The 26,017-nt window shown below is 37.4% G+C and overlaps 2 protein-coding genes across 2 annotated transcripts; one reads left to right on the forward strand and one right to left on the reverse strand.

Annotated features, from left to right (window-relative positions):
- The first annotated feature begins 476 nt into the window (after positions 1–476).
- On the forward strand, positions 477–26,014 carry LOC124297139 (rab3 GTPase-activating protein catalytic subunit). The gene is made up of 13 exons (XM_046747819.1): positions 477–812; positions 984–1,269; positions 1,548–1,684; positions 2,482–2,695; positions 2,818–3,226; positions 4,118–4,332; positions 22,036–22,093; positions 22,294–22,381; positions 23,404–23,723; positions 23,923–24,022; positions 24,420–24,739; positions 24,809–25,012; positions 25,717–26,014. Exons 1-13 carry the CDS (start codon positions 617–619, stop codon positions 25,945–25,947), a joined length of 2,778 nt encoding a protein of 925 aa, XP_046603775.1. The 5' UTR covers positions 477–616; the 3' UTR covers positions 25,948–26,014.
- Positions 4,330–19,718, reverse strand: LOC124297140 (leucine-rich repeat and fibronectin type III domain-containing protein 1-like protein). Its single transcript, XM_046747820.1, has 7 exons — positions 19,105–19,718; positions 8,439–9,313; positions 8,067–8,379; positions 6,876–7,471; positions 6,372–6,804; positions 5,986–6,165; positions 4,330–5,808 (listed from the first exon to the last, which is right to left on the reverse strand). The coding sequence occupies exons 1-7, from the start codon at positions 19,106–19,108 to the stop codon at positions 5,522–5,524; spliced, it is 2,688 nt and encodes an 895-aa protein (XP_046603776.1). The 5' UTR covers positions 19,109–19,718; the 3' UTR covers positions 4,330–5,521.
- Positions 26,015–26,017: the final 3 nt, after the last annotated feature.

The following is a 26,017-nucleotide window of genomic DNA, read 5'->3' on the forward strand; positions in this document are numbered from 1 at the left end:
CAATCGCACCCTGCGCCACATGAAGGCCATCTTGAATTCTCAACCAATTGCATTCGAGATCGTTTGGCGTACATTATAAAAGTGTGGAAATCTCCACATGGTGCGTTGGGCGCATGGTGTATGTCACGTGTATGTATACGTATAGTGTCGTTTATTTTTAAAATGGTATCTATTCGGTGAGAGCCAAATGGATGCTTTCCATTTACTGACTCAAATCGACTTGTGTCGCTATTTCTAGTGTAACCGGCCAATGGGCGAAGGAATATACCAGAAATAGCGACACAAGTCGACTTGAGTCAGTAAATGAAAAGCACCCAATATGGTTTGCGCAGAACGGGACAAATGCGTTTGCTAGGAAACACCTTATGGACTCTGCCGACTCTACCCTACTCCTAGGGAAGTTTTAGCCCTCACAACTTGATTTCGTAACGCGACAGGGGATTTCGCAGAAATGCGTTTCATGCATAGGCTTCATATTTTTAACACTGACTCAGCTCCAACTGTCTTATGATATACCATCGGTGAGCGCTCTTCAATATTCTGTCTTCTGCTATAAATTTGACGTTTAGAAATTTTGAAGTATCAAACCGAATGTGAAGCTTTGAATAGCTGCAATATGAATAATATTGAAATAGAAGACACTTACCACCACGATTTCACCACAGCTTCCGAGTGGGAAGTATTTATCGCGCGTTTAGAGGAGATAATTCGAGAATGGAAATTACCCCGCAGCAAAATATGTTCACCTTTGAAAAAGGGAGATTTTATCAACCTCTCGTGGGAAGCAACATCTGAAAATGTACATTTCGCTGGTTAGTTACTGCGCAGGTTATTTCTTTCTAAACAATTTTTTTGGATTGGCAATTGCAATGAAAAACATACCACACAAATTCGTTTTATCGCTAGATGACTCAGTGCCATTGTTTTTCTTCCATCAACACTAGCAATAATGCATCAGCTTTTTTGGTAATTCATTTTTTCAGATGTAGAATTTTCTCTCAAACATATCAAATTGATAACTCCAAGTGATGAAGCGATTCAAAGTTCCATAGAAGAATGTGAGGATAAGAGAAGTCAATGTCTAATGGATGCCCTGAATTCTACGAACGATTTTGCATCGTTAGATCAGGAACATCTAAATATAGCAAAATATTATGGAATAAGAGAGTTCATCATACTTAGTCCTGCCAAAGAAGTTGCGATAGCTGATGAGACTCGCATCAAAATCCTTCTCAGTTCAATTACAATTGCATCGAATAATTCAAATTGGTTCGTATATTGGGAAAAGATTGCAATGCATGCAGAAGCAATGAGGCACGCCAAAACAATTTCTGTATTCTTGATTATCTGGAAGATGTAATAACAATATATCAATTGTAATAGGGTGAGATGCATATTACACCCAGAATGTACAAGTAATGCAAATAGTTGTGATGTGAAATGTAGTGACATACAGAAAATGTGAATGGCAATGTCTTTTGCACTATATAAGGTAGCTCAGTCGAATATTTTTCGGGTACCTTTAATTTAACGTATGGTATTTGCAGCGAAGTTCCTATGTTTGTACAAGTTCAAGAACCTTGGCAATCATTTTACCTAGGCGTGAGTGAGGGGCGTGGGGTCTGCAGCCATTTCGATATGGTGCACTTGAAGAAAGTTCCTCCATACTGTAAATTCCTCAATGGTTAGTCTCATCAGTGTGACGTCACCCAGAGGGTTATTTATTCGTTGCTGAATACTAATGCAACTGACGCAAGTGTTCTACCTGGCGTCGGCATAAGTGGATATCTCTCACCCGGAATCTATGTTTAGCAACGAATATGTGACCGTGTATATACTACTTTTTCTATGGTACTTGCATGCTTGATTGGGATTTAACACTGTGGCAAAATAATATAGGATCGAGAGATGCGTCCAAGTGGGCCACTTGAGAAAGCAAAATTATTATGGTTGTTAGTATGTCATATTTCTATTGCTGGTTACCTATAGGTAAAGCAACTATTTCACTTTACTGTCGACAAGTATTTCTTTAGACCTTCTTGTTACTATGTGAAAAAAAAAATTCTAAAATTTGTAACCAACCCACTTTACCGCAGTCTCTCCTACTACTGCTGCTAGAAAAGAGTCACATTTAATCATATAAATCTATTTTTTTCTCATTTTTGAGCATGAATCAACTAAATGGGATAAACTAGACGCACAATGACTTGCGCAAACGTTTTAGTTCTCTAACAATTGTAAAATGAACCTAAAACAATCAGCTGATTACTGCTTCGACGCCACATCGCTTCACCACAACCAAATGTTAAATCCTAGAGTCAGCCATGACATTTTTTAACAACATGTGACTGATATCCTTCATAATTCCATATTTAATAGTCAAAATTTTTCACAACAAGTTATTTTCAATGATGCAATATGACTTGGGAAGTAATTTATAGCTGAATAGCAGTATTTGTTTTTTCAAATTATTGATTACAGGCTTACTAACACTGTTCAAACAAAAAATTACTGAGGGATGTGGGATCCGTTTGGATCCTGCTATGGTCTCTGCTCGTTTTACATATTTGCTCAAAGATTGGACCAGCAGTACATGGACACAGGATCCACCAGATTTTGATTTCATGCATGGTGAAACACTCGGAGTCGCGGAGCTTGGCAAGCTTCCGTTTGGCGCTACATTTGATCCAGTCGGGTGAGAGTGTACATTTATGTATTGGAATTATAATTTACTCAGTCAATAATACACTTCCAAAGCAAGGAACAATTGAATCATGATAGATTGATGTTGAATATACCCATTCGTGTCATTTTCAGAGAGCTAATCCTTTTCACAACTTGGCCAGAGATGCCCGAAAATGTTGTAGTGGATAGTGAAAGTTACACAGATCTAGAGCCGCAACAAGCCCCAGAATGGTCTGTTCAAGTGAAAATGACGTCATCCCCAGCCTGTTTGCTTGGCGAATATTTGATAGACTTTATACACTTGTGTTCTAACCAGAAGACGTTGTTTGAATTGCTAGGTGATTTTGTAAGTTATACTGAAGGTGATGGTCAAAATTTGAGCTCCGCTTTTAATGCGTTAACGGAGTCTAGAGTACCGGCACTTTCAACAGTCGTTAGCAAGGCGGCAATCAAGAAGACAAAATCAGTTGAGGGTCCAATTTCGGAAGATATACTCTTACCAATACTGTACTTCTTGTTTCCAGATGCTGAAGATAACCCGGTGAGCATTAATGGTTCTCTACAGTGACAGCAGGGGTGAAAATAACTCTCAGAAATTTGACACGACCTTTTGTAAAAATTTTTTAGAAATATTCAATGTTTTTGAATAGTTCTGAGAAACAGCATTACCTCTACTGGAAAAGTTTAAATTACTCTGATAACATGTGAGGGAATCCACAAAAGTCTAGAAAATTTTTGGAAGAACTAATATTTGATAGGAACTTCATTTTCTACCAGCAATGTGGAAAAATCCGAGTTATTAAGTTTTTGACTATTTTTGACCAAATCAAGTTTGAGGTATAAAATCGGATGGGTTTCTCAGAAACAACTTACAGATGCGTTTTCAACATTTTTATATTGACAAATTTAAAAACTCCGAGTTTTTCTATATATGGCTATTTCTGATCAGGTCATGTTCGAAATTAAAATTCAATTTTTATTGAAAATTGCTATTTTGTCAGAACTTTGTTTTGTATCATAAAACTGAAAATTCAGAGTTCTAGTATTACTGCGTATTTTCTGACGGAACCGCGTTACGGAAAATCGGGATGGGTTTTGGAGAAAAATTAAAAATTTTGAGGAAGCAGTTGAAATTATTCTGAAATTATTATTATATAATAATTCTAAAATGTACTTGAAAATATCTAGACATATTTTTGTGAAAAGAATATTTGCAATAAGACTAGTTTATGAAATTTTTTCAAGATATTTCAACAAATATCAAGGATTTTCTATAAAGAGATTTTACAGCAAAAAAGTGAGAAACAGTCGGAAATTCACGTTGTTACTAAATTTGTCAAGATTTCTAAACGTTATTGAAAATAATTTTTACCAAAACAAACATTTGATTTATCGCGATGATCATAACAGTCTTTACGTTTTACAATTTCAGAAACAACCGTATGCCAATGCAAATGCATATAATGTCGAAGATGACCAGTGGAAAGGCGTAAAAACTGCTGCAGTAGACAGTCTTGTGTGGCGGTTGTCTATTGTCGCTGCTCATTGTGCACACAACCTTGGTGGAGCACCAGCTTTGGCGCATCTGTGGCACGAGTTTGTTCAAGAGATTAGATTTCGCTGGGAAAGAAATATCCTCATTCCAGGGTAAGTAGAAAGTTAGTTTTCATTAGTGTGCATCATCAAACGGTTGAAGCCTGCAGTACTGCATTGTTTCTAGAATTGAATTGATAATATTCTCCATGTGCGTATGCCTAGACGTTTTTTTTAAACATTTCCTTTACAAGTCACGTTTATGTTAGCCTGATTAATTACCTTTAGTCAAGTTAATTATCTGGGAAACTGTCTCTACATCGTCAACAAAGTTTCTTTTCTTTGATTTCTTTTCTTGTACTACATAATCAACGATTCCTGTCGCAACACAAAATGTGATGAGGACAGTTTTACCATTAATTTATCTTCAAAAAAACGTAAAAACTGTCTGGCTGCATTATTTTTCTAAAAATATTTTCAACACCTAATTTTTTTTTAATCGAACTTAAGCGGTAGAGTATGATACATTAATACCTAGCTACTTTTAGTTGACTTACGCTAAACGATTTCAAGAATTTATGGACCCAAAATCGAAAGTTGGGAAAAAGGAAGAAATTGTTGAAAAAAATTACAGAAATGTTATTTGTGCCAATGATAGTGAATGCGATTAAAACTGCTCTCCTATTATGTGATAGAAATAAATCTGTGCGACTTTGAATAATACAAATTCAGATATCATCAATTTGAGAACAAATTTTATAATTAGAACGTTTGAATCGCTTAAAATTTAGTGTTTTTGAATCGGTTCTAATATGGGCTTATTTTACTCACTAATCAGACACCCTGGAAAATTCTCGAGCGATTTTATGTCATAGTATAGTTATAACGTGAAAATCTAATTGTTGACTAACATTCTTTGCACCTTACTTACAGAAATATATTCTTTATCCAATCTAGAGATAACTGTCTGTAAAATTTTGTTAAGGTGATCTTTGAAAGCCTCTATAGTGAACATATTGAGCCTGAAAACATTAGAATTGGATCTAAAACACCAAAATGTAATGATTTTGAATTATTCAATTAAAAGTAGTTTTTACAAATTGTTGATGACATCGTAGCTTATGATACTGGAATTTATTCAGATTCACTGCTATTACATAGTAGGGCACTATCATCGGTACAAATAATATTACTGGAAATTTGTCAAACGATTTATATTCTTTTCCAAACTTTTGATTCAGATAGTGGGGCCCATTGATTCTCTAATATGGTTGAGCAGAATGATGAAGAATACACATTAAGATCATAATGGTACAAGACCACCCCTCGTTGTTGGGTTTCGGGCCATATAAATATCCATGTCATGATCCGTCCAGTTGTTTTCCTCGTAGTTGTTCAGAGTGTGGTTTGAGTCTGCTAAACTGTACCTACTCCCTGGGCGAGGCGGGTCTTGTTCTAATGTGCGATTACGCGATCTCGGACGCTGTCGCCTAGCTGATGTGTGCGGCTGATGGGCCTGGTTGGTCGGGAAGCTGGCCCGTGAAAGCCTGTCGGACGCCGCTGCGAGAGACTGGCGTGACTGCCGCAATTCTGAATTATAAGCAGAATTATTAACAAAAAAGCCTATAAGTGATGGATACTGATCCTGGTGTAAATTTTTTTATAAAATGCCATAAACAGAACTCTGAATCACAAAATTTTCGTGACATTTGGAGCAAACAAATTTTCATCGGAGGAAAAATGTGAAGCGTGGAACTTTGAACTCACCTGGTCGTGAACTGATAAGATTCGATGGTACGGGATTTGACCCGAAATATCGTGTCGAATTGTTCGAAAAACTATGCTGTGACTGTCCGTCAGCAATTGACCGAGTCGAGACTTTTCCGACACCAAAATGTTGACTTTGCGGCCTCATTTCATCGATACATGCAGCTCTGTTTATCGAACCTATTAGGAAACGAATGAAGATTATTAATATCCCAATGAATGGAATCAAAATCGACCGTTCCATCGATTTGAGTGTACAAACGAGCCATAATTATCAGAGTGTGATAACTTGACTTCACAGAGAAAGTATCATGCCTCTGGATCGTGGGTTGTGCTGAAACTTAGGATCGTTTTCTTGGCTTAAAATATCGAGCAAATCATACAACCTTGGCGTTCCATTGGGAAAACTCTTGGCCTAGGGATACTCCTAGTGCTGTAGGCTGATACTTGGTCCCAGTCTTTTTGATTGTTGAATGCGCTCAAAGTCGCCAATGAAGACAACGGTCCACCCGGGCTTGGAGTTGGCCCAATACCTGAACAACAATTGACCGGTAAGCCTGCGATAGGTCCACCCATTTTATTTTGATCCAGATTATGGAGGGTGTGCAATTTCCTGGCTCTTCGTCGATTCGCGACGACGAAGATCACGACGGCAACGACGATTGTCGCACAGATTGCAGCGCTGGCTGCAATCGTTATTTTGTCCATGTTTGAGGTCGGCGAATTCTCTGTCCTCACTTCCTTGCATTGGTTATACGGAACATTCGCAGGGTTCATGTCTGTCTCTTCCGACGAGACAACGCAGACTATCATGCACTCCTGAAATCAAGATCTGAATACGTGAATTACACGATTTAAACATTGTCGACGGTTGAATATCACATTTTTACCTGAGCGGGAACGTTCTTTATTTTAAATTCACGCTCATTGTTGCCAAGCGGTGGACCCGACTTGAAACTAGTCTCACCAAAGAGACGGTAAATTACTTTGAATCCAATACTGTTCAGGCCTTCAGTATCCCAGTAGATGATGACTGTGTTATCCTGCCTCAAAACGTCTTTGACGATGATCCCCTTGTCGGATCCCCTTGTCATTTTGTAAATAGGGGATCCGAGGACGAGTGGTGGTTTGGGCTGGTGTTGTTGTAAGATACTGTGATCTTGCTGATGCTTCAGAGGCGATATTGTCGTTCTGGTTATGACAACGTTGCCGGTTCTACTCATAGAGGGTCTGCTGGTTGTCCGCAATGTTGTCGTAGAAACAACTGGGTCTTCTGTGATCTTTTCCAAATTAACAACCGAACGATGTGTACTGGATGATGACGATGATGGGGGTGCAGTTGATGGCCGTTGAGTACTGGTTGTCGACGTACGAGTTGGTGGCAACACTGCTTCTACTGTGTCTTCTTCCACATCACCTACGATATCTTTTGTATCCACACTTTCTACCGTGCCAACGGCAATCACTCCAGTAGGGCAGACCAGTTCTAAAATTGTTATCTCTATAAATACTTGATATTCGACACACAGAATATTTCTGGTAGAAAGTTTTCGTTCATAAACTGCAAAGAAATTTCATTCAAATATTATGATTTTAGAGAAATTTTAGAGCGTTTCATCGCATTTCGGAAAAGTTTCCACCAGAGTTGATATGCTAACAACTCAACGTTTTTCTAATAGTTGTCGGTTTTCACATAGTCTCAGCAGATTATAGAACGTCTCTGCTTGTACCAAAACAATTTTAACACCATTGAATATGAAGCAAATAATTCAGGGCAGGTGAATCTGCGCTTAATAATATTTCAAATGTAATAAGCAGTCTTACAATATCGGAATCTCCAATTTCAGTATATGCCATCTTGTGGCAGTGAATTTACTGCACTAAATAGGCCTCTGCGTTTTTCTCTCGATGTTTTTTGCATTTTGATACTTATGAAGTTGACCAAAAACGATCAGCTGATGAACTGATTCGTCGCCATATTGTTCTAAAGACGCCCGCATAAAGATACCAATACTTATAGCAGTTTTAAGATATTGAAATAATAACCCTACGAATGAAAATCAAAGCAGAGACTGTCGCACCTTCGGATTTGATGCTGTAAAACGTTCTGTTCTGCAGATTTCCTGGGCCACCACAAAACTGGGGTTTCTCTCGACTGGTAACTTGCAGGTCCTGGTTGCGTATCCATTCGATAATCCAGCGAAGCTTGCAGTCACAGTTTAAAAATGGTCCACCAAAGCTCAAACCGCGCAATGTTCCGTTGAGGTGCATTAACGCCGCTTCAGGCACAGTCGGTAGTGGATTGCCATCAATTGCAAGTAGCGTCAAGGACGGATTACCTTGGAAGGCGTTTGCCGGTAGAAGGGTGATCAGATTGAACCCGATGTCCAGAACCTGAAAATTGATTATAAAAAAACGATGGCCTGACTAATCACAACAAATGACATACGTACTCTTAAATCATGAACACTGTTGATAGCCGCGGTGGGAAAGTCGGGGATAAGATTGCTCAGCAGGCTGAGTGAGCTCAAAGTGTTTTTAATCCCGTAAAAAGCATCGGGTTCGATGTTTTGAATGAAGTTTCTTTCCAAATTTAATCCAGTCAGCGCGTCGAGTCCGTCGAATGCCAGCCGTCCAGCTGACCCCGGAAGTTCCCGCAGACTATTGTAAGACAAATCGAGGAATGCTAGGGTTTTCAGACCCCTGAGTGCTTCCGGTATTTTCTTCTGCCTCGTGCCCTTCAGATTCAAGTTTTTGAGCGTCTTATCCAACCCCCTAAACGCACCCGGAGAAATGGTCACCTCATTGTCGGATAACTTCAGCGTGATTAGATTCAGTTTGGCAAAAGCATCGTCGAGCACCTTGGTCAGTTTGTTCATCGATAAATCGAGGACCGTTAGATTTTTCAGAACTTCTACGGAGCGCGATGGAATTTCCGTTAACTCGTTATTTCTCAGGTTCAAGTTCTTCAGGGACTTTTGCTGGCCCTTGAACGCGTCGCTCTCAATCGTCTTGATGTGACATCCCGAAAGTTGGATGTTGTTAATGTTCAACGTCGATAGTGAGCCGTTCTTAAGTACGCCGATTGAACTGTCGTTGACGTAGAGCAACTCTATCACGATGTTCGAGGCGTACTCGTGCAGGGCTCCGACCAACTTTTCGTAATCCACGACATCGCACTGGACGGAAAGTTCTTTCGCTAGATTGTAGTCGCAGATACATGAACCCTGTAGTTCTGCAACATTGTCACCCCATGGACACGGAGAAGTTGCTGCTACTGCGCAGAATGTCCCTGCTAGAAACAGCAGCAGCTCAACCACCGGGTAATCTGCAAATTTACAAAATTAACGTTACTAATTAATGTGAACTCACAATTTAATTTTTTGTTGTTTCCACGCAAGGCAGGAAGTCGTTAGACATAACCATCCTGGCAATGAAAACAGTCCGCTTTTCACTAGATTTCTGCGTTTTGAACTCTCTTGAAGAGAATCACATTGAGACTGTTCTCGAATCGACACTTTCAATCAGCGTATTTGATCAAGATTTTAACCGACAGTGTCTCGAAAGCAAGCGAACATATTCTCATGATTTGGTCTCAATCTATGCGGTTCTGACTAATTCAGAACTGGTTACATTTTCAACAAAATCGGTCGAGCCATTTCTGATTTATTTGCTAACATTGGAAATTTGGTTGATCGACGGTACATCAAGAACGACTGAACCGATTTTGATGATTGCATACTGAATGGATGCAGTTTTAACTAATTCCGAATTCGTAAAATTTCGAGCAACATCGGTTAAACTGGTCCTGATAATGAGTTATTTGCAATAATTGTAATTTTTTTCAATGGTCGATATCTCAAGAACGAGTGAACCAATTTGAATGATTTTAGTCTCAATCAATGCAGTTCGTTTCATCTGAGACTTAATTAGGTTTTGAGTAAAGTCGGTCGAGCTATTCCTGAATTATTTGCGAAAATGAGAAATTTTTGTTCAGGATCGTTATTTTCGCTATAGTTACGGGAATAGCAAAAAGTTCTACGTCTGGTCCTTTCAGGAGAGCCGTTTTTCGCGTTTTTCTCCTCGACCGAACGGCTAGTGGACATTAATATATATCTGTACAGTACTGATAAAATATCGACGACAGTTTGAATTTTCATATATCTGATATATCATATATTTCGCCGTTTCTTTTCTATCGGACACACGCGCCGTTGGCCAAGTCCAGCTATTTCAATGTGTAAATGGAAATTGAATTTAATTATTACGGTGCTTTGATTGTACACGGGCGTTAGCTAGCAGCATGTCCGCGCCTATGGGCCCTGAATACCACGAGGCAAGTGAATTCCGTTACGAGTTAATGCCCCTTGACAAGGCGCATCTCCATGTTACTTCAGATATATCCCGCGATTACCAATCGCATTTTGTTACGCATTGACATCAGCGTTTTTGCAGTTCATTTCGAAAGTTACTGAATATGGACCGCTTGTTTGTACGGTATATTCTTGAAACTATTATTGTCCCAATAAATCGGAGCAGTTGAGTTTCAAGCCACATAACTCGACGAAAAAAATTGTTAGCGTATTATCAAGAAAGCATTGGAAAGTTTATAGTTTTCCGCATTCAAGCAGTCCTTAATCATTATTCTACAAAATTTGGAACTAGCGATATTTGCTAGTTTTTCTGCAATTTTTCACTGTAAATAAACTACAACGCGCCACAGCTAATTAAAAACGTTCCGAAAATTTTCATATGTTTCCCCTGACTTTTGAGGTTTTTAGAGTACTTAAGTACTTGTAAAATTTCAGCTTACCGAAAATTATGATAGTTACACAATTTTCGAAGGATTTTAATTTTCGAAATACCGTCGTACTACAAAAACGTCAGAGTGTGTCTAGGAATGATTTCAATATTTTCAAAACGTTTGTCTGGAACTGTGGTGTTTTGAAGTTGGGCTACGGTAAAAATTTATGTTAAAACTACGTTTCTTTACACATAGCAACCGGTGATTCTAGTTTCAAATTTCTTAGAACATTTATGAAGGTTATTTAACGGTACAAAATTCTAATATCTGCAATGGTATCTTAGTTAATGCGCCAGAATTTTTTTTCCGCCTTAATGAACTTCAGATCCAACTGCACTGATTTTTTCAACGATATTCGGCGTAACAAAATCGATTTTACTTTATAGTGACACGAACAATATCATAATTCACACAACTGTAATTAGCTTTCGCTCAACTTCGAATCCTGGAACGTTCTACAAATATCTATAATTTTGCACAATAAACACGAAGAAAGAACAATTCAATGATCACAGAGTTAACGCAAATGAAATAATTTTGTCATTCGAACAAATTACATGAAGACAAACGCAACAATTCATGAACAGGATTACAGTACTCCGTAATAATGGTGATTTGTTGATACGTACACTCCCATTTATCTTGTATCTGTATACCAAGACTAGATTGACGAGTAAAAAGTAAAAGTCAACTTCATTCAGTGAAGTTCTTGGCCTTTTTGTATCTCATCTCTTTCACCGCTGAACACTTAATCAACATTCAAATGAAAATATGAAGCATCGATACGTTTATTTAATTTTTTATCTAAGTATGAAAAGTAAAGGTCAAACCATTGCCAAACGACGAGTGACTTGAGCATTGAGTTAATTACAGGACCTGTCTTATTACAGTCAATTGTGGGTAGTATGTCGAACCAAAAAATATGGAAGTTTGTATTTGAGAATATTATAAACTTAAGTTACAACAAATTTGGAAATGTGACCAAACGGCGCTGGGTGAAATTGCATGAAATTCCCATGTATGTAATAATTATTTTTAAAGCTAGTGAAACGTGGGTGTTTTTAGTTACAGTTGATAGTACTTGAAGTACCGGTACAGGCAATTAATTTTTCTCCACTAGCTGGCTGATCGCGTCAAGGCAGCTACAGTAGGACGCGGAACACTTGTTAACCGGGGCACGAGGCATCGTTCACGCCACTCATCCACCGTGGCATGCGTTCTACTCCAACGTCCTCGGCCTAGCGCTACTCCCGACACCGTGATAAGAATGCCTTTACACTCGACCGTTTCACCGGGTCCTACAATTAAGGATCAATCGGCCTGAATCTAAAGTTGCAAAAGGAGAGAAAAAAAAACCGTTTAAAAAGCTCCTTCAATGGTATCAACTTCAACGATGATGGACACCGAACTAAACACGTCCTACCTCCCTACTGTATGGTAGAAATGAATCTGAGCGAATTTCTATACCTCAAGCTGAGATATCAACAATTTGCTGCTGAAACAGATTCATAATTAGAAAGTTCGTAAGGATTAAACTCTGATATTTTTTATTCGATTCTCATGTTTTGGACCTGTTTTAATCACCATAGAGATCTCCAGGGTCTGTCCGAAAAAATTGTTATAATTAGATATCTCCAAGTAGGAGAAAAGTAGTAAACCACTGAAAAAAATGAGCCCAAAAACATGAAGATTGTCAATGTTCTAATTATAATACCTCTTGTCAAATTGTTCACATCTTAGCTTGTGTTATTGGAGTTTTCTCAGATTCATTTCTATCACATGCTAGTGATGTTGTATCATTCGTATTCATCATCATTGACGCAAATAACATTGAGAAATATTTTTATGGCGGTTTTTCTCTTTTCCTACGTTTTTATTAACACGGTCGGACCGATTCATCCATCGAGGCGCAAGTATCCCAAGTCCAATTTCACTCCTGTAGTAGGCATACCCATAAGTGTGGGTTTCTATGGCGTGCAACTGCAACTGCATGACGGTGCGGCTAACGATGCTCCAGTAACCGACAAATTGTTGTGCCGAGCCTGCGTGGCGATACACACTTCCCGTAATTTACCTCCGTAATTAGTGTCGGATAATATGGTTCTTTCAACCTTTTACTTTGTGGCTACATTTCTCTCATACCCTCAGCCATCGGCAAAACATCATAACAAAATAAAATCTTGTATGAAAGGATTCTTATTTTCGCAAATCACTCAACTATACCTCAAACGATTTTCCTAAAAATTCATCTAGTTCTAAGTAACGATTTATTGTGTTGATTGAGACAAAAACGATAAAAATCCGTTTAATCGTTTCCCAGATATGGTTAGATGAAAACTTAATCAGATGGACATGTATCTCAGAACGCGACAATTTACTGAGAACTTGACTCTTCATTTTTGAGTGATAATAAAATCTTCCCCTCTCCTAAGAATGAAACCTTCAAAAATGGGATCCACAACTTGGCGGTAATCACTTCGATACACAAAATCAATAACGATTGATTGCGTTGGAAACCGTCGCGAATGATATTTAAGGTCCCGGGTCATTAGTTAGTCTTAAGTGAAACCGTTATTGAGGGAAGAAAACTAGGATAAAAATCTCAAACGCGTAACAAATCACTGCGAAAAATACGGGCGCGGCTCCAGCAACATGGCGTCACACCTGACGATCAGCTGATTGTTTTAACCCCGGTATTGGCTTATAAATTTCTCGATTGTAAAAGGACACAAAACGCTATTCTTCTATTATTTTGTTATACTAAATGAACGAAGAGTGAAATACAGGTTAAAAACAACTTTTATTATAATTAAATATGACCTCATCTTCCGTTACTTATTATCTAGTGCACTTTTCTGGGTTACAATTGTTCCGCGAACATCGAGTTTTACCGGTTCGGTAACAACCCGGGCGTTCTAACGTGGCGAATTGAAAGTCATAATTATTTCACAAGCATCATGCAGATGTCGACGTAAGAGACGAAATAACGCGTCTGAGACGACCGGCCTAATGGAATCTCTAGCCTTTCACTTTCGGTCTCTTTTGACTCTCTCCCTATAGTATGCGATTCGAGTCAAGACCGCCATATCATTCAAATTGAGCCGCAGAATTCCTCCTGTCAAAAGAATTGTTACAAATTGAACAGCGAGCATTACCGATATGTCAGTGCTGCACAGAAGATCTCTCCCATACTATTTGGCATTGACTTACACTACGGGGAATACCCACAAGTAAAAGAATTCCAATGCTGCTGAGAGATTTCTCTCTGATCTCATCGGTGACCTGAAGACGTAAATTTAATTCAGTGGCTGCGGCATTACAGAGAATTATATTGAACAATAATCATATAAGAATTCTTACTGAAGAAAGAATAAAAAGAACAAGAATACTTAAAAAAAATTCTACGTCGTCCACTGGAAAACATGTTTGGAATATTTGTACAAGATCTCGAATGACCGTCAATGGCCTTCTTTGGCAGCAACTCGTTTTTCAAATGTGATATTTACCAATTATCACGCGTTGAGCTTGAAAGACGCTCGTACTTATGGCACTTGGAGGTCGTGTGTTATCATTACCGTAAACATTATTGCAGAATAGAACAAATTTGACCTTTTCCAATTTTCGATGTTTCAAATTCCTAAGTAAAATATTTTTAATAAAAAGATCGACTTTGAAATAGTTTCAGGATTGTGCAATCCCGATATAAAACCTCTCGAATGTTTCACGATATTCAAATGAGATGTATAATGTATCGAATACGAACCAATCTAATAGGACTTCGGGCCAAGGCCAAAAGATAGTGAATATTCATGAATTATCATAAAAACTTGATCTGAATGTACGAGGATTTTCAATCTCTGTATCTACAAATAATGATGGTTACTAATCCATTCCCTCTCTTGTCCCTCGCAATCCTAATGGTTCATAAGGATATACCCTATCGTGTATGTCGGGCGTTGGTGCTGATTATTATTATTATAGTGTTAGGAACTTCGATAGAATCTGAATGTTCTGAGCTGAATGACATGTATACATTGATCACCCCAATTTTGTAATCGAATACATCTACGTTATTTCCTTGAATCATTTTACTGTATGATTCATTGGACAACTCTTGAGATCCAAAATATCGAAAGATGCCATCTGGCGGCGCAAAGTTGACTACGTTAACCGTATCGTATTTAATAATAAAAGTAGTTTATTGACCTATATTTCACTCTTTCTTAGCTAAATATAAGAAATAAATACTGTGATCGTTTGCACAACGATTTCTGTCTCTTTATATGCGTGTGATTTAACGGAAACTGAGACTAAATCGATCAGCTGATCATCGAATGCGACACCATATTAGACTAACCAAACTCATGCTTTGAATTCTAATTAGAGTAACCAGAAATCGATTACGACTGAAAAAAAATATTCATATTTTAATATATGAAAGCTGAAGAAAGTGATTATTCTCATGTATGCGAAATTTCATTGACCTCATAGAAGAAAAAGAAGAATAGGCACAAAGGAAGCCTCAAAAAAATAATTACGATTCGATTGTTCCGAAATTGGCAAAAAATGAAACTAGCTTTATTCTGTCAAATCGTAAAACGATGTTTGAAGGGAAAAACGAAGAGAGCCGGAAAGGGACATTGTGCTACGTGTATGAACGTGAAAGGATCTCTCTCGCTCTCTGTTTTTGCCTTCGCCTCTGCGGGGCGTTTGCACACCGTCCATTGCGTGGACCGCGGAATGTTTCGCCGTGCTCCAGCGGATTTCGCAAGGTACAGTTGAACCGACTTATACGAACTATTTGCCTTGTGTCTCACAATCCGTCTGTTTCACTGAAGGCATACACACCTCGTAGTAAAATTGTTGTTACGAAACGCGCTCAAGTAGGGTGGGAATATCTAGTTTTTTGCAACCGATTCAAATTAATGTGTAGAAAGATAACCACAACGAAAAAGAAGAACGGTTTTTTCAAAAAAAAAAAAAATAAACGCAGGCCTAGTTTTACCACTTATAAAATAACGTATAATAATCAGACTGGAATCGATCAACGAGGCGTAGATATGCGGTTCAACTTTTCCCTGTAGTCAAGAAAGATTTGATCTATCTCAGTGAAAGCGTCGGCGAAGTTGATAATCGACTATCTTATATATCAATCCATGGGTTGGAACTGCAATTACGGCTGGCACAGCCTTTGCCGGAAGCAAGGAAGCAGTTGCGGAAATGAAGAACCAGCCCCATTTGCAACAAACTTAATTTACCCTCCGTCTTCGCAAAGATCTTGAGATTTAGGTCGGCTTACCTCGCAATAACTCGTGCAATATTTTAAATCAAAAATCGATACAGGCAGAGCTGTAATTAGTCATGTTTTTGGTTAGGGCAATAACGCGTTGGAAGTCGTAATCAGTTGATCGTTTTCGGAGAGTTTAAGTAATTTTGCAACACAGGTAACATCGTGCAAGCTGTCAGTGCTCTATTTTGTAACATTAATTTGATGCAGACCAACAAACTTGGGAAAAAAACACTTTTATCAGTAAATACGACGGCCATGACAGTTAGCGCCATATATAATGCCGCAATACGGTGCTTCTTAAATTTCAGTATCCTGATTTTATCAAGAATTCTTGCAGATTAAGATGATTGAAGTTGATAAGTGCGAATCAGCAGGTATACATCATAAATCGTGATCAATTATCAGGAATACAAAGTGATCGGCCAATCGCGCACAATCGTCGTTTACTGGAGTGTGAAGTGAACTGTACAAACAATGTTTTTATGAATTCATTCATGGAGTGTTAGACTCATTGTCTTTGATTGCCGCTACGTATCCGCGTTTCAGGTACGGCAGCGACCGCAACGAATTAGAATCATCTTACGCATGTTCCGAGCCTTTAACGAAAATCCCCCTGAGCAACGAACTTTCTTCTGACTTTTAAGTCATGCTTGATTTAAAAAATTGATATTGCAAAAACGAATATATTGTTTTTCCGCCACGATACAAAGAGATTGGCGATTGTGTTTCGTACGTGATGTAAATACGTCGAAGAAGTTTCTATACGTATATTCTTGATTTCTTCCTCTAACCTACAGGTCCATATAATCATTGATGCATATTATGCATAACATGTGGTTCTTATAACAGTACATTCTACACAGCATTGAACGGCATGCAGAGCGTATAGTTTCTGCACCTGTGACGACGGGGACATCAACCATGCTGCTGCTGAACAGCAGTGTTCAAAACGGTCGAACACTGACGAAACTGTGTTTAAATTTCGAGAAAATTCGACTTTCCTTTCGCCTCGGGGCAAAATCTAATTCAAAGTTTGTGAATTGTAACTCAAATGTACGGATGATTGCTAATCTGTTATTTACTGTTATTCTGATAAGTTTCAATGTATTTTCATTTCGTGATACGTTGCATTTTCCTTATAATGCAGTGATTTGAAAACCCGTTGAAAAGAATTTATTCCACAAAATCAGATGCGAGCTTTTAATCAAAAATATTTCAAGTTCGATTTTCGAATTTTACAATTTTTATCTTAGATTAGATATAAGATAAATGCGGATCTTCAACGAAATAGATTACGGCATAATGAGATTCTTTTGAAAAATGTGAAGAATCGTAAAATATTATAACTTTTCTCCATTTGTAGTTAGAATATTACCTTCATTATAATTTACTCCGTATTTTACGTAACCTCTTGCTATTATTTCCTCGTCCTTATTATAAAATAATAAATACGAAAGGAAAGTCGCGTTCGGGTCTAGATATGCAGCCTATACATGTATATATATATATATATATATATATACATGTGTATTCTTACAGCTGCAGAATTATTCACGATTATATGTACAATTAAAATTGCGCTTGGAGGTATAAAGTTTGTAATTAAATATCTCTGATACATGTTATGTGCTTGTATAATGGTGTATTAAATTATAAATTCATTGTACCGGTTCCCGATCTCGCTTTTGGTCACATACAGCGTACCAAAATAATAGTAATAATAATAATGATAATAATAGTACAGCCAAGTATTTCAAAGCTTCATTTCTCACCAGTAAATACCTCGATAAGTCAGACCGGGTAACTGTTGTGCTTTCATTTACACATTTTTATCGCGTATCTAACAGTTTGCGAATCCCTACCGAGGATGAAAACACGTTTGTGGCATTTCGCTTTGAATGTGTGTCATTGAGGTGCGGAATACCTGTTTCATATGCATCAGGATCAGCTTCTGTTACCGATTCCTTTCGATAATAATGTTACTTATTCCCGTAGAACGGTATTTTTTGGGTACCTCGGAAGCATAATGCGAAATACGTCTCTGGTTGTTGATTAATAATGATCAAACCATGAAATAAATTTTACTGAACTGTATTATTCGCATAAATAATTGCCTAAGTAGATTTTCTTAACTTCAATTGGCATGTTTCAGGTTTTCATAACTTTTGAGCGTGAAGATCCTATAAATCTCTTTATCGTAGAGAAATCGCTTCCGATCTTGCATATCTTTGTAATGAAGTGAATGTCCTTATAATTCGTTGCGATGTTTTGAATCATCGCCAACTGCAGAGTGTATTGCTTGTTTTTCAACAAAATTCTGTCTGTCAGAAACATGTTTATTTCGCGAACAAACACTTTGAAAAGCAGTACTATAAAACCCTGCGTTAAAAATTCGATTTTGTATTTTTTTTTGTACTAGTTAGTAGGTCGATAACCTGGTCTGAAATTTTACAGACGTGTGAATATACTTTTCAACTTGCGTGTATTAAAGCACGAATTTTTATTCTGTCGTAATCAATTTCGTGACTAAATTATCTCGAGACACGTTCGGTTATTTTAAATCGTGGATTCGACGAGAGTTTCCTCTTAACGGTAATAACGTTTACGGTCTTCACGAGTACGATTTTCGTTAACTGCGTTTGGAATAACAATTTCGCAAAACGGTGCAATGCAGAATATTATAATTAATATCATACTCCAGGAACATACAAGAATTACAAAGTACCGGTTCTCTTCGTGTTTCAAGATGTTCTTTTCTCAGCTATTATTAATACTGTTATAGTAAAATTGCCACTCGTACAATAAAACACTGCATATGTTATTGTAATTGTAAAAACAAAATAAATTTAACTGATAAAAAAAATATATATTTATCGTAAATTGCGCACGATTAGGTATTGCTAATTGCGGACAAAACGGTTTTTGTTTTTTTCTATTAAAATTTCATTAGCGTATTAATTTGCAGAAGTGAATAAGTCACGATAATGATCCTAACTCTGTTTATAAGGAATGCGGACATACTTACTCATTATTCACAGAAGACGAAGGTATAAAATTTTTTAGGAACACCTGTGCTTCATAGTTACATCGTAGTTCAGTTTAATCACATGTAAATTTGATGGGTTCACCAGCAGTAATTTTCCGATTTAATTGTTTCACAAAATTATTATCCTTCTTTTTTATTGTATCCAGAATAAAATTTCTCCCCGCCTCACTGTATCACGTGTATTAAAATTATCACTACAAGCATATATATATCCTTGATTGTAAAATTATAACAATGTTATCGAATCGATGATGATCTGTTGATTAATTGTTGTTTCCTGTGCTAGGAGTGATTTCCTTTCTTTTATTTACTTGTTTTTTTTATACGTTTTCCGATGCATTCACCGTTTTAACAAATTTATATCGTGACATTACGAGCTCGAGTATTCCCTGCGCGATTTTTTTTTTTTTTTGTTTTTCTTTTATCACAGCGATGGGTAATATTCCTTCCAGACAAAAATAGCGAGATGATAGCCCTGACCGATGGTGTGGATCAGTACCGTTATTTCCTTCGCAAAGTCGCGATAGCGCGTCGTTTGAGTTTTGTGTTCGTCGGACGACTGCAAGAACCTGCTTGCCTGGCGTCCGAACGCTGAGCTCGACTCAAGACTGATCGCGGTAGAGCAAATTCTAGGCATAGGCAGTGGTAAAGGCGAAGGCAAGTTCTCCCGTACTCGGTGTGCATCTACCTTCGTCCAAAGACAGACGAACGCATGGGGCAATTTAGCCTCCGGCTAACCGTGGGGTCATCGCCCACCTGTTGCTTGTTCAGTCGGAAGAGGAGAAGGAGAAGATGCTCGGGATGAGCACTAAGGTGTTTCGTTTCAAAGCCACAATGTTTTTTTTTTTAGCCTCTAAGTGAGAAACTTTGTCACAAAAATCCTTGCGGAAGGATATATAGTTTGAATCCAATTTTAAAAAGTCCCTCTCCGGATTCGAAGTTTTCTCATATAAGCGAATAACAAAAGGATTGTATCATCGGTTTTTAAATTGTTACCACTTGATCGTGTATTAATAATACGGACGTCGTCTTGGGAACAGATTTTAGAGGGTTAAATTTTGTATAAAACTGTCTCTGTCAAGACGGTCATTAAAATCTTGTTGAGTCAATAGCTTAGCCACTGTAACCGTTTAAAGATGAACCTTTACATAGAATTGACTTTTGAGCCGAGGCTTATAACTTTGTAACGGTTTTGGTCACTGAACATTTAAATTTAATTCTCTGAAATCCTTCTAAGATGCAGCCGCGTGATAATAGTTTTTTTTTTTTTTTTATTTTTTTTCATTTTTTTAAGTTTCCCCGCGTTGCTCGAACGGGAAAATTCTAATGCTTTGGAGTAAAACTTGGATTCGAGATAGGGCTACGGTTTTGGTTAAATTTAACAAAATACATTTCGACATATTTTAACCCATGGGAGCAAGAAAATTTGAGAATTACTATACTGAGGACTACCCTACTGTACAAGATTGAATCCGAGATTAGTACAGTGCCCAGATTTATGAGGTTGAAGTTGGTAATATTAACAAAACAAAACATGGAAAAAAAATCACTATTTTGCAGCGAGAGTATGAATTTCAACAACTTTGACTTTGTAAAATGATGTTTTGCTTTGTCATGGCTTACTGAATTTTCTGCAATTATAACGTTGCGAAATAACGATTTTTATGAAAATTGCATCTTTATTTCAACTTGACAATCTTCAATCCCCGTCCAGATTTGCATTTCGATCTAAAATATCACAAGATGTCATCGGAGGGTTGGAAAATAATAGTCCTGACTGTGTCGCATTTAAGAATAAAATTCGTTTTTAAATCTGTTTCACTTTTTCTCAAGTCATCGTAACTAAACAAACGTCTTGAAACGATTAGGTGATCATTCTATGCAACGTCATATTGCTAGTATTTTTGGTCCCGACATAAAACGTTAATTATAGATTTTTGTGTTTCCAAATGTTTTAAGAGTCCTCTATTTTCCTTCAAGTAAACATATTTGGAAAATTATAACTTGTAGGCCAAAATATCTCATTGTCAGGTCAAAAACGTATAGTATTCTATGAGCCGTTGAGTAAGGTTTTCGTTATATTCTTACCAACGTTGATTTTTTGTTGAAAAACATCAGGAAATTCTTTGGACGGTCGTTTAAACCCAACAAAAAAAAATGTACCAGGTGGCATCAATCGAGGTTGTGGAAAAAAAACGAAGATTATTAACAGTAAATTGCATGGCACCAGTATTGCTACGTTGAACGTGGAATCGCTAAAGTTCTACATAAATTTAATTGCCAATATCTGAGCTTTAACAATTTATGAGTAGAATTGACCTGCGTTCTTTCCATTTGTCTCTGTTTTTTTTTTACCGGTATGCAGTTTTCTTGTGCTTTCCTGTTCCACTTCAGAACACTCTCGTATTTGATTTCCGAGATAATTTTTGACTACTTTTGGTGTTTAGCTCAAAACCTGCTTACCAATATCTCTGTGGCAATAAAATTGACGAAGTGAATGTTAGGATGAAAATAGTAGACATTAGCAAATCTTGCGGCACGTGAGAAACAAACGTTCGGCCACCAGGATTGTTTCAGAATCAAATTGGCAAATCTCGTAAACAGTTTATAGGCTGTTGCAAGGTTGTTGAACGTTACTAGGCACGAGACGAAAAGGAATACAAGACATTAATTCTTTACAGTAATCATGATTATTGATTTTAATGGGGATGAAAATTCAACTGTTGTGTAACCCCGACGATTTCTACCTTCAAAATTTTTTGTTTGTTTCGAAATTTTTCATGATAAATAACGCCGAATATTATGTTCAATTTTATTTCATTGCGTCTCTCGCAATACTGTCGATTACGTCATTTCTCACTCACGCGATGAATAATTATTGTTAAAATTATACTGTCGTGCCTTTTGCAGAATCGGATCTGGCTTTCCTGACTCGGTCCGCACGTGTTTATTGCATCAAAAACTTCAGGTATATCATCTTTCTATTTATGCTACATTCAAGGAAGAGAAATGAAAGGGCTGATTCTGGTTCCCATAACTATATTCCTAAAAATTATTCATGAAAAAACATGTCCACTTTTTAATACAAGAGTGGAAAATACTGAGAAATCGTTAAATGATAAATTTTTACTGTTTGAGCGTGTCTGTACCTCATTTTTATGTTTATAGATGCTGAACTGTTGCATTGAGCGAAAAAAAGTGAACGAAGAATCTTTGTACAAACCGCAAAGTATGGACATCGACGATCCCGATTCTGGTAATTTTATTTTGTTGATTGTCCGCCATTTTTCTCAGATTTTTTAGATCTCTAAAGAACACGTATAAATCTTCAAATTTTTCGACAATCCTTTTTCATCATCTATAACAGGTTCAAATACATGAGCACGATATTGAATTGGAATGAAACTCCTGAAATTGGGAACCTTAAATTGAGAATAAAAATAATTTCCATTGCTAAATCACGATTTTTATCCAGTTTTTGATCTCTTCCATATTTCGTGTTGTACAGTACAGCATCTGAATTATAAATTCCATACAAAAAACATCCAAAATAATCTGATTTGATCCAAGATAAATAATAAAATATCAGAAAAACCGTTAGTTCATTTTTTTCCAAAAATTCAACTTTACTGAATCAGATAAATAACCTTTTTTAAATCGCGCAGTATCTGCATATTTTTGCTCTTAAATATCTGTGTCTTGAGAGTTACTTAAGTAAATTTTTAGCTCAAAATATTGAAAACTCAGTGAGTTATGATTTTTTGAGTGGAATGATCCATTTTCCTGTATTCCGTTGTGCCATGAATTTTTTGTTCATATTCAAATTTTCATTTTGTTAACGATAACTAATTTGCTTTGATATATAGTAGTTAAAGAGTATCCCAAAATTTTTTCATGTTATGCGAATCGATATCTCCGGATATATCATGAAATGATTTTTGATGTGGGGTCTCCAGCGACCGCGGTGTGACACCAGTGTTATACACGGAAGGTGTGCAATGTTCGGGTTACATTCAGGAGAAACAATCTTGCGATAGTAAATATATTACACTAACGGCCATGGCCATTGTTTTTAATTGTAAAAGTTTTTTTGCATCTTTCACTCCACATTGATTAAAAGTCAATAAACGAAGGTCCAACAACACGACGTGTTTTGCATCATGATATTTGGTAACTTTACCATAAACGACCACTACAGTCACCATATTGTCATAAAATAGGATCAGACATGTACCGATTAGATATTTGATACTTGCATATTTCATGTTCGGATTTTAGATTCAGATGAAGAATTTTTCGAATGTACAAACGAAGATTCAACTGAGAGCGAAGATACAGGGACAAAACGACAACGAAAAGTGAAGCACTCTTTATGGAACAGACCAACAGGTCGCCTAGCGAAGCATCCCGTCCTAAAGCTCTTAAAAACTGGAGGATCTCTTTATCTTCCCGTAACACAGGAACCAGTTCCAAAAACAGAGGATCAATTGGAAGAGGATGCGGAAGTTATGATGCAACTTGGGACAGACCAACGTGCCTCAGAAATGAGGGCGAGACTGATGAGCGCCTCACTTCTGTCCGATATGGAATCTTTCAAGGTAATGTTTTATGTTATTATCAATGGTTTGCAAAATTTGAGTCAAGTATGAATGGGTTGTACTCTCTGAACCAAAGTTAAGAAAAGGGAAAAACTTCATTAAAAAACCGCACCAGTGTTATTTGTCCTAGTAGTAGAGAAATCGTCTTACCAAACTCAAATTCATCCAACACATAACTTATACTTGTCATTGATTCAAGGCTGCAAATCCGGGCGCAGTGTTGGAAGATTTTATTCGTTGGTACTCTCCTCGTGATTGGATTGAAGAAGAGGGTCTCGACGAGTGGGGACAAAAAAATGGTTGGTATCGATACAAGTTATTTTTTCATTAACAGTCAATTTTATCCGATTTTTATGTACTGTTTATTTCTTTTTCATTCAAGGCAGAATTGAACAAAATACCCGATCTAAATTAATGGCGTGGTCAGAGCAATATGGCGTCACACTGGCCAATAAGCTGATCTGTTCAATTTGGGTTTCAACTAAATTAAACGAATTTTAAGCGACAGCAAACTACGTGCAAGTCGTTAGACTTCAGTTTAGCTACATTGAGTTGACAAAGAGTAAAATGGACGGCAGAAAGCGGCTTTTAAAATTAACTATGACTCGATTAGCGTAGCGCCAGATGCCATGTTTCGATATTTCAGACCTCAATTTATTCATCCATGTATAGCATAAAGAATCTTCTGTATTTCAGGCCATCTATCACCTCGAATGATGATCCCAAACAACCCTTGGTCAAACGCTTGGACATCGTCACAGCCGGTGCCCGCCCATCGCCAAAAACGTTTGTTCGATGATACTCGTGAAGCAGAGAAAGCAATACACTATTTGACATCCCAACGCCTTGGACAGATCGCCCAATTGTTGCTGCCAGTTCTTATGCATGCAGGGTTAAGCACACTAAACTCTCAGAAACAAGAAGCCTTGAGCAATCTTCCAGATGTTGTGCAGAGCATTTTGAGCAAGCTGCAGTATGCCACAAAGCCGATTCACCAAAAAATAAAATCATACGAGGTTTGTTTCAGTCTCGCTTGTTTGTCAACACTTGTTACTTATATGAAAATTGCCTGGAATTGTTTTCAGGAAATCGCACATGACATCGAAGGCATCGAAGCTTTGGTTGCACAGGCCAATTCATTGCAGCGTAAGCTGGGCGGTCTAAATCAAACGAAAGAGTTTACCGGGTTTTTGGTGCAATTAATGCGCGAGAAAGAAGTTCCAGTTCCTGATGCATTATGGGAATATGTCAGATCCCGAATAACGTCAATGTTTTACGAAGCTCAGAAGGTACTATGGGAATAATATGTGTTTAAGGATGAATGGGCAGATAACCTTCTGAATCAAAGTTGGGTAACAAGAAAATAGTGTTATAGAATTTCTGGATGTGTTTTATGTACCAATGATAGCGAACGACAATAGACAACTGATATGTAGAAGGGATTTTGAATAACACGAACTAAGATATCAAAAATCTGAGAGAAGATTTTGTCATTGGAACGCGCAAAATAATCGAAATATAGTGTTTTTGGTCTGATTCCAATGTTTTTGAGCTTATTTTGTTCACCATTTAGAACAAAACGGTTACGCGGCGTTATAACTCTACTCTAGTGTAAGATCTCTTGAATGTTTCCCGGACAATTTGCGGAGATCTCATCAGCGAGCAAAATGTACCCAAAAACATCAGAATTAGATGAAAAAGACGCCAGAGTTTAATCTTTCAGAATATTTCAATTGTGAAAACTTTCCTCAAATTGGTTATATTTTAGATTGGGTTATTTGAATTTGTTCAGATTCATTTCTATAACATAGCAGCGATGTTGTTTCATTTGTGTTCACCAATTATTGGCGGAAAAAACTTTGCCGGAAATTGCTGTATGTGTTTCCTCTTTGCCTAACTTTTAATTCAGACGTTACGACCCTAAATCGTCGTTCTTAAAATGAAAAAATACTACCAGTTGTTTACCATTGACGAAATTGTTTTAATCTTACAGGCAGCGCACATGATGACATCTGTCAAGAACATTTCTGATGCAGATTCCCCTCGAGATGGTGGAAATGTGGGAAAATTTCCAGCACCGTTTTGCAAAGAGTTTATACTACGCGCTATTGCTCCTCGTCCCTCAGGAACATCAACTCCTCATCCACAGCGTCTGTACGCCTCCTTGAAACGCGACCACTTGCGATTGGCTGGGCTTTTCTCTGAAGACACGATTTTTTTTTAATATAATTTTTAATCTGAAGTTAATAATGTTACTTTCTATTGTTTGAGATAAATATGTACAAAATTGACGC

Source organism: Neodiprion virginianus, chromosome 2 (genome assembly GCF_021901495.1).
Source record: "Neodiprion virginianus isolate iyNeoVirg1 chromosome 2, iyNeoVirg1.1, whole genome shotgun sequence".
NCBI classification, from domain to species: domain Eukaryota; kingdom Metazoa; phylum Arthropoda; class Insecta; order Hymenoptera; family Diprionidae; genus Neodiprion; species Neodiprion virginianus.

Coding starts and splice junctions, on each gene's coding strand:
- LOC124297139 (XM_046747819.1), top strand. CDS start 617: ATGAATAATATTGAAATAGAAGACACTTACCACCACGATTTCACCACA. Junction 1,685..2,481: donor ATACTGTAAATTCCTCAATG/GTTAGTCTCATC, acceptor TATTGATTACAG/GCTTACTAACACTGTTCAAA. Junction 3,227..4,117: donor CAGATGCTGAAGATAACCCG/GTGAGCATTAAT, acceptor TTACAATTTCAG/AAACAACCGTATGCCAATGC.
- LOC124297140 (XM_046747820.1), bottom strand. Junction 6,805..6,875: donor TAAAGAACGTTCCCGCTCAG/GTAAAAATGTGA, acceptor TCTTGATTTCAG/GAGTGCATGATAGTCTGCGT. Junction 5,809..5,985: donor TCTTATCAGTTCACGACCAG/GTGAGTTCAAAG, acceptor CTTATAATTCAG/AATTGCGGCAGTCACGCCAG.